Source organism: Mandrillus leucophaeus, unplaced genomic scaffold, assembly GCF_000951045.1.
Source record: "Mandrillus leucophaeus isolate KB7577 unplaced genomic scaffold, Mleu.le_1.0 Scaffold348, whole genome shotgun sequence".
Taxonomy (NCBI): domain Eukaryota; kingdom Metazoa; phylum Chordata; class Mammalia; order Primates; family Cercopithecidae; genus Mandrillus; species Mandrillus leucophaeus.
In genome coordinates this window covers 599,452-608,719 of record NW_012103676.1, presented here as the reverse complement: position 1 = coordinate 608,719, position 9,268 = coordinate 599,452, and the positions used below count along the sequence as shown (strand labels likewise).

At 46.8% G+C, this 9,268-nt stretch overlaps 1 protein-coding gene across 1 annotated transcript in view; it reads left to right on the top strand.

The window, feature by feature from the left end:
- Nucleotides 1-9,268, top strand: part of ABCC12 (ATP-binding cassette, sub-family C (CFTR/MRP), member 12) — an 80,289-nt gene that overhangs the window by 31,084 nt on the left and 39,937 nt on the right. Inside the window, exons 8-10 of the mRNA XM_011989148.1 lie at nt 2,083-2,190; nt 4,241-4,519; nt 8,686-8,757. Of these exons, the coding sequence (XP_011844538.1) occupies nt 2,083-2,190; nt 4,241-4,519; nt 8,686-8,757 (459 nt within the window). The remainder of the gene's footprint in view (nt 1-2,082; nt 2,191-4,240; nt 4,520-8,685; nt 8,758-9,268) is intronic.

Sequence of the window (9,268 nt, the reverse complement as noted above, 5' to 3'; positions counted from 1 at the left end):
TCTGGGCTTAGGAGCCCGGTCGGCCTCGTTTAAATCCAGACTCTGCTACTTAGTAGCTATGACTTACAGCAAATCATTGAGCCTCTCTGGCCTCGGTTTTGTTATCTGTAAATGGGACGATAATAACCACAATCAGCGCTGTTGTGAGGACTGAATCAGTTATTTCGTGTAAAGCATGTAGAACCATCTCAGGCTCTTAGGTCCTATACAAGTGTTAGCTATTCTTCTTAACCTTGATTCTCACCTGGGCCAGGCAAATGAGGATTGAAAGCCTTAGAGGGAGAGCTGGGATGAATGTGAGATGTTCAAGTTCTTTACAAGGGGCCTGGACATCCAAAGATAAAGAAATGTTGAGCTACAGGGAAAATGATTCCTGGCTTAAATAAAGAAAAAACCAGCTAAGTATTAAACTAAGTAGTTGGAGGAAAGTCAACAAAGACAAGAAAAAAATGAGAGAGAGAGAAGGAAATAAGTAAGTTCGTAGAGGAAGAATTGCACCTAAAATCAGGGACCTCACGGGGGAGGAAAGAGGTGACGTTTGCAAAGCCAGAATGTGCTTGCTGAGCCATCCTTTGTGGGACCCATGGCTGCCCTGTGTTTAGTCCCATTATTGCCCTGTGTTTCTTGGTGAGTTGCTTTTATTTTCTCTGGTTCTTCAGCAGGCAATCACTCATGCACAGTTTACTTTGACACACTTTCGGGCCTTCAGCCCAGCTGTGAGCCCAAAGCCAGATTGAATGGCAAGGATACACCAAGGCTGCTCAATTATTGTGACTTTCTCTGATCCCAGACCAAAAGGAATACTATTTTTTTTTCTCCAGGAGCATATCAAGCAAATCAAATTGAGTGCACGTAGTTCATATTTTCTAACATGATAGTTTAGAGGGAATCTATACCAAAACCAAATTTGCAAAGCTCTGGGTCTTTTGGATTCAGAACTGATTGCAGTCACTTCCTCTGCTAAGGTCATGTCAGGAGTCCGTCAGCTCCAGGGTATTCAGTCACGTCAGGCCACTCATGTGCTCTGTCAGCCAGGCCTGGGCTTCCTGAGCCAAGGTGGAGCTTTGGGACCTGGAAGAACTGAATTCCCTTTGAGGATGTATTTAGGACCAGATGTGATAGAAGCATCTTTCATTATCCTCTTAATGAAGGGACTAGGATTAGTTGAAGCCTGGGGCCCTGTCCGTGGGGCCCATTTAACAGCAGGCAGGATCACTCAGGATTAGATGAAGAAAGTTGTATTATCAATTTCTTAAATGGGTAGCTAGGGAGAGGCTGCTAATTACAATTCGGACAGATGAGAAGATGAAATTGGAGAGATGAAATCATGCACCCTTGGGGCACCAACCAAAGGGAGAAGGCTTGTTTTCATTGAGGCTATAGAATATCAACCACCCACTATGCAAGGCACAGCAAGGAAGGCCGCGTGAACAGAGGTGATTTTTTTGTGGGGGAGGATGGGGGGAACCAGAGTTGACCAAAGGCTCTCAAATCTGGCCTCGTGTGGTGCGTGGGGAGGCAGGGCATGGAGGCCAGGTCCTGGGAACAGGAGAGTGAGGTCACCCTCCAGCTTCCCCCAGGTGCAAGCAGGTCTCTCTGGGGAGCTTCCAGCCCCATCCCTGAGGCTGTGGTGTGGTGTGGTGTGTAGCGTGACGATGATGCTCTCGCTCCAAAGGGTCAGATGCCTCTGAAGAACTGAGAGCAGGGGGTGCTTTAGGACAGTCTGCATGGGCTTTGAGTGAATAGTCTAGATTCAAATGAGGATGCAGTGTGGATGGAGATTGCCAAATGTATTCTGTTAGTGGCCTGCCTCAGACCTCTTCCCTTCTGAATCAACAGAGACAAGGGGATATACTTGTCATTGTTTTGGTGAAAATCCCAAAGCAAAATAGATTAAGATGCTGCTGTCCCCAACTGGCCAACCCATGGTTTCTGAGCCACGAAGTGAAAAGATTGTTCCTCTGTGCATTCCAACGATGCCGCCATTTCTCATCTGAGCAAGTTTAATCCCCATGTGTATAACAGTTTAGAGCCAAGGTGACTTCTCCTTCTAAACCCTCATACTTCTCTTTTGTTCTTCAGGCATTTAGTGTGATTGCCATGTTTAATGTAATGAAGTTTTCCATTGCAATCTTGCCCTTCTCCATCAAAGCAATGGCTGAAGCGAATGTCTCTCTAAGGAGAATGAAGGTATAACTAACCCTGGGTGAGTAGGGAAGAGAGATCTCATTTTGGGGTGGGAAAATGCTCAGATATGTGGAGTCTATACCAACCTGCTGGAGAGCTGGGTCACTTGTTGAGTTGACACTGGGAGGAGGGCATCCATTCAGAGTTAGATGAATAAATGTGTATGAAGGACAGAGCAGGCAGAGTTTTATAGGTTGTCTGTAGAAATGATGAGATAGAGTCTCTGTACATGAAGAAGATGTTCCTGACCCTATTTTCCTTAAACAATCTATACATCCTAAGTGTTCCACAAGTGAGGTTGGTTTTGTACTGAGTCATCTCCACTTTACCTAGTTTGTCCTTTGATGGGCATGGTGATGGAAGTGATGAAGAGGATGTTGGGGTCCCTACATTTATGCACTCATTTAGTCCCTTTATTCCTTCATTTATTCACTCATCAAAGATTTACTTTGTGCCTCCTATGTATAAGACATGGGAAATGCAAATATAAGGAATAGAGAGGCTTTGTCCTCAAGAGCCTCTGTTCCAGTGTGGGACCAGGCACTCTAAGAATCTCTATACATGATAAGGATATAAGCGACATTTAAGAAGGGCAAATAAAGTGGTTTGAAAGTTCAACTGAGGGGAGGAAAGGGAAGAAGGGCATTTTTATCAACACAGAAGCTTGTTCAAACATCTATGAATTGATTGAATGATCTTACTCACCCAAGTCGGAAATCCGGAAGTCATTGTAAGCATCCTGGGTCATGCACTCCTCTTTTTCCTTACCATACACATTCAACCAGTCAAGAACCCTGTTAAGTCAACCCTTGATTATGGTATTCTCTCCATTTTAAGGGGCGCCATTGTAAGATTGGATTGGAAGGTACACTGTTGAGTTATTACTCTTTGAACAAAACATAAGAACACCATCACATTAATTGCATGTATTATGATATCAGAAAAAAAATAAAGGTGCTTCTTAGACTAGATAAAGGGTGGCATTTCTTGACTCCTCAACCTTCACTCTGTCCCTACTGCCACTGCCTTCAATCGAGGCCTCCCTCATCTCTCATCTGATTAGTGCAGTGATTTATGACCTAACCCTTCTTTTTCTAACATTCTTCTCAAGTCCATATAGCACTCAACCCAAAGAGAGCTGTTAAAACACTGGTCTGATTACCAATACTCATTCTCACCTGCTCAAAATCCTTGAACCCTTGTCCCCTCCAGGCTCTCCATCTGTGCGTTCTCAGTTTTGTGTCCCCCTCCCTTCCCAATTTGAACTCTGTGCCTCAGTAATCCTGAATTGCTTGTTTCATGCCGCCACCCCAACAAACCATGCCTTTGCATGCTCCTTGCCTTTGCCCATGCTGGGCCCTCAGGTAGAATGCTGTCATCCTCTTTCCCTTTCTCATCTCTGCCTATACAACACCTGTACAGACCCAGCTCAAGCACCAAGTGCATGGACCTCGAGAATGAGAAGCCAAGTGTCCCTTCTCTGGCAGTCGCAGTGCTTTGACCTCATCACATTTTACAGAAACAATCCGTGCATGCTCTCATCTCCCTCCAGACTGTAATCTCTTCAAGGACAGGAACTGTGCCTTATTTATATTTGCATTTCTGCTTTTACCCCAAAGTCTGGCACATGGTTAGGGCTTAGCAAATGCTTTGTCGAACTGGACTGAGTGGCCTAGGAAGAGGACACAGCAGAGATTGAGCATATGACCTTGGTTTCATAAGCATTTAGTGCCAAGCAGTGAAGTCCACTGCCCAAAGACTGGTAAGACTGACTGTCTTGGGCACAAGGGTGAAATGTGGTTGGGATCAGTATTCTCCAATGTGGGTGACCCACATAGGCCTTGTGGTTAAAGAGGCAACTGTCCCAGATAGCATGAGCTAGTGGACTATTTCTGCTGCAGCTTCTCCTGGGGGAATAATTTCAGAACCTCTTTCCTGGATGTGCTGGGTTAGAATGGCCAAAACTGTGATTTGGGGTCATTAGGAGATATATTGGGATGATTCTTGCAAATGGATGACATCTGCTCAGTTAATTTTGTCTCTTTAATCTTAGAAAATTCTCATAGATAAAAGCCCCCCATCTTACATCACCCAACCAGAAGACCCAGATACTGTCTTGCTTTTAGCAAATGCCACCTTGACATGGGAGCATGAAGCCAGCAGGAAAAGTGACCCAAAGAAAGTGCAGAACCAGAAAAGGCATTTATTCAAGAAACAGAGGTCAGAGGCATACAGTGAGTGGAGTCCACCAGCCAAGGGAGCCACTGGCCCAGAGGAGCAAAGTGGCAGCCTCAAATCGGTTCTGCACAGCATAAGCTTTGTGGTGAGAAAGGTAGGTGTGTGTTGCACAGGTGTGGCCTACAGCCCTCCTCCTTGCATTGCGTAGCTACAGCCTTCTCCAGGTCTGATACAGTTCAGTTAGAGCTGAAGGTGGTGATGGGATGTCTCTAACCAGAGTCCCTGTATTTTTCCCCCAATTTTAAAACTACGTACATGAACATTGGAGGCCCTGTCTCCAAGTGTGGAGAAGACGGTGGTTATATTCATTCTGATCTGTAGTACTTGCCTTAGAGTCAGTTGCAATTTTGAATGAACAGTCCACTCCAGGTGGCTAGGCTTGAACTGACTAGCTTTCATAAATCCTTTTAGATTTGTTCTCTTTTTGTGTGTGTGAGACAGGGTCTTACTGTTTTGCCCAGGCTGGAGTGCAGTGGTGAAATCAAAGCTCACTGCAGCCTCAAACTCCTGGGCTCAAGCGATCCTCCTGCCTCAGCCTCCCAAGTAGCTGGGACTACAAGCATGCATCACCACGCCTGGATAATTTAAAAAATTTTTTTATTTACCAGGAGAAAGAGGGATAATTTTTAAATTAATTTTTTTTTTTTTTTTGATAGAGATGGAGTTTTGCTATATTTCCCAGGCCGGGCTCGAACTCCTGGCCTCAAGTGATTCTCTGTCTTGGCCTCCTGGGTCAAGTGCTGGGATTACAGGCATGAACCACTGCTCCTGCCCTAGATATGTTCTTAATTTCACATTGGAATATTACGATAGATGATAATGACTGATAATTTTGAACACTACTGTTTACCAGGTACATAATAAACTCACTTAACCACCCCAATAACTAGGCATCATAACTGCCCCCACTTGATGGTTGAGGAGCCTGAGGAACAAGAGGGTTAAATAGCTTGCCCAAGGTCACATAGCTAGCAAGTGGCAGGGGAGGGTTTCATATCCAGGGCACCTGGCCTCAGAGTCTGGGCTCTTAACCACCAGGAAATACTCCTCTTGTGAAAAGCAAACTGAGATAACAAGCAACCCAGCTAAGGGCTAAGCCAGCCAAGCCAGCCAGAGTCTGTTTGTTGTTCTCTCCCCTCAAGATTGGGGGATGGAGATTTCAGGCAACGCTGTGGATTTAGGGAATGTTTGGCCTCCTCCCGCATCTCCTGCATGCATCTCTTTCTTGCTCTGGGAACTCAGCAGCACACTCCCAGGGTGACAGTGTTGATTTTGCTGCAGAGGCCTCAACATTAATCTTGTGCCTAGTATTTTAATCTCTCATCCTGTTGACTCACTCTTTCCCTGTGCCAGAGGTTCTCATTTATTATGCAATGTCAACCTCAATAGCTGGTGTGAGAATGGTACCTCTTGTAGCTAACAAGGCTGTCTGCCACGGATTCATCGGAAACGATATTTGGTTGGCCGAGTGCAACTGAGCTCAGATTTCAGCGAAGTCCCACTGAGTGCCACCTATTTGCCTTCTCGCCACTCTCCCCGTGGAGCACCTGACTTCCCCCACCCTGCCTTCCCATTTGCCTCTAAGAGGCCTCCGTGAACTTGCCGTGTTCTAAGGACGCTGCTTTCTGGCCACGCAATGGCTTTGCTAATGTGCTATTCCATATGTCGGTGACTCTGGAATTCCTGCCTCAAGATTGCGGTCAGTGTTTTGTGGAATAAATTGAAGATACAGTGGGGGCAATGCAGTGTTGCCTCTGGAGCCTGGGGAACCGCAGTTCCAGGCGCAGCCACTTCCTAGCTGCTTGACTTTGGACATCTTGCTGAAGCTCCCTGAGCCTCTGTTTCTTTACCTGCACCATGCATTTCATGGAAGTACCCATTTCACAAGGTGGCAGGGGGAACTCAGATACCACATAAAAATGCTAAGCCCATAGTAAGTCTCAGCTGATGTTAAGTATGATTGTTGCCTTTTTCTTTAACAATTATGCCCAGCTTAAGTGCTGCCTTCAACTGTTCTACATTCAGGACATCCAAGTTTTTCCAAGTTTAGCTCCTCCTCAATTCCATCAGACTGGATCCTCCATGGGGTCAGGGTTTTTTGTTCACAGTTATGTGCTTATCCCCAAGCCCAGCCCCTGGCTTGAAGGTGGCCAGCAATGTTTGTTGGGAGAATCATCAGAGGATACAGGCCTCATGGATTTTCTGCTAAAGACAAGGATGAATCTAGAAGGCTTCTTACTTGGCCCCAAGAAGTGGACAGGACTCAGAGGGCAACCAAATACCTGGTGAGGCTGCATCACATCTGCGGTCTCTTTAATGCCCCAGTTCCTCGAAGTCCTTTTAGGAAAACTAAATAGATCCAGCTTCATTTCATGACGCAGGAATTCCAGAGTCATCGGCATATGGAATAGCACATTAGCAAAGCCATTGCGTGGCCAGGAAGTCCTTAGAACACGGGAAGTTCACGGAGGCCTCTTGGAGGCAAATGGGAAGGCAGGGTGGGGGAAGTCAGGTGCTCCATGGGGAGAGTGGCGAGAAGGCAAAGTAGGTGGCACTCAGTGAGACTTAACTGAAATCTGAGCTCAATTGCGCTCAGCCAACCAGATTTATATCCATGTGGGCTCTGCAAGGGCAGGGAGGCATCTGTGTGGATCACTATTTTATCCCAAGGTGCCTGGGATTCAACAAAGACCTTGTTTAAGGAGTTATTGATGACAGGCAGCAACTCTCATGTGCTGAGAGTGGCAGACAGGGGATGTGCCTTTCTGGTCTAGCTTGGGGTGGGAAAAAAGCCATATTTGGCCCCATGTTGGGCATGTTTGCCCTAAGGGGATTGCAGGGAGCAGGCCTACATGAGAATGTTCTCGGATGCTGCAAGTGCAGTATTGCAATATCTGCTTGAACACAAGAGTGGGCATGCTTCCACATCAGTCTCCACGTGGGCTGTTTGCCTGCAGTGATTCTCCCCAGATACTCTATGGCACCCTTCCTCACCTCCTTCAGGTCTTACCCAACTGTCACCTGTGGCAGATGCTGTCCCTGCCCATGTGCCCTGGACCTCTAAGTGTTTCCTGGCCATCTTCCAACTGCCTTATCCACATCTGTGCCCAAGGGCTCTGCACACCTCTATAAAGACCTTCACAGAGTAGAGAGCAGCCCTCAAACAATGACTGCTGGGGCATCAATACCCCACCTCCTCTGCCATTGGGTGGGACAAAGCTATAGTCAGTTCCCCAGAGTTTCCTCCAGTTTCCCTGCAGGGTTGAGTTCCGTTTGCCTTCTGTGTAGGATATTCTGTTAGGGAGCTGACCCAATAGGCTGCCCTTGATGGGCCACCTTCCCTTTCCTGTATCACTTCTCCTCTTCCCTACTGGAATTTCCTGCACCTTCCAAATGACAGTGTGACTTTCATTCAAATCCTTGATTCAAGATCTGTTTCTGGGAAAACTCAAGCTAAGACATCTACCTTTCCAGTAAGGCTTTCCTTGTATCCCTGAGCCTCCAGCCCACTCCCTGTCTCTTTCCTGCTTTATTTTTCTCCATGGCAAGCAAATATGTGCCTGCCCCACATTTAATTTGTCTTGCTTCCTGTCCAGCTCCCCCTGACTACAAGGTAAGTTTCATGAGGGCAGACACAGGCCATTGCCTGTTGTGTTCATTGCTGTTCTTGCTGGTGGTTGGAACAGTGCTTGGCACATAGCAGGCTCTAATAATGATTTGTTGGTTGAATTAATAAATCTAGAGCTGTAGAATGTTAGAATAGTGTAACTTCTCAGTAGTTCCAGATTGAGTTGTTATGGTGGAGGATTCCATTAAAAAAAGATTTTTGAAAAGCCCCTAGATCTTCATACTTCAAAAGGTACCGTAGTCCCCCTGGCTTGTACAGCCTTTTGCATCCCATTAGATTTGCTTTTCTGGAGTCTGAGCACAGAATAGCCTTCATGTTCAAGGCCTGTGGCTCCCAGACCAGCACAAGGCTGTTTCACACCAGTGATCTTACATGATTTCTAGAAGCCCTCTGGGTGCTTGGTTATGCCACACAAGGGAAAGCAGTTAATTAAGACTTACATTCCTGCATCCTCCCAGGCTGTGTATATGCGGGGCTAGGGTGGTGTGGCTGCAGCTGCCATGCCCCAAGCCAGCAGTGACCCATTGTTCTCCGCCTGGCCTGACCAGCATAGTTTGAGAGCAGCACCTTTGGGCCAGACCCTCTAAGAAGTGAGAGAGAGTGACTGTGTCCTATCTCTGTTTCTCTGGCAGGGGAAGATCTTGGGAATATGTGGGAATGTGGGAAGTGGAAAGAGCTCCCTCCTTGCAGCTCTCCTAGGACAGGTAAGCTGTGTGATGAGTGCTGTGAGGATGGAACATTAACATGACAATGAAGTGGCTCCCTTCTGGTCAGGTGTGGTGCCATGAGAACAGTGGACCTAGCAGATGGCCTCGGTTGCACTGGACACTGTGCATGTGGTTCACGATCATTTCTGGGAGGTTAGTGCGCTCAGCAGCTCCAGGCCCCTGGGCCAGATGAGGCTGAGTTTTTCACAAACTCTTAAGTTTGCCATTGAGGAGGTCTACTGAATGGTGATTGCCTCTTTGCCTAAAGCTCCATCTTGGTCAAAGGAAAGACGGGTCCTTAAACCCATGGTTTTCTCCATGACTTGGGCTGCCCTGATTTAGAAATGCCAGCAAGGCAGCTTGGTGTGGAAGGACTTTAGAGTCAGGAGCTCACAGTGACTATAGATGTATTTTATGCCTGAACTAAAGCAGCTCGTGCCCCCAGCTTCTCTGCAAACCTTGGGGTAGGAAGAGGGAGGGGACTTGGGTCCTTGTCCCTTCTCTGCTC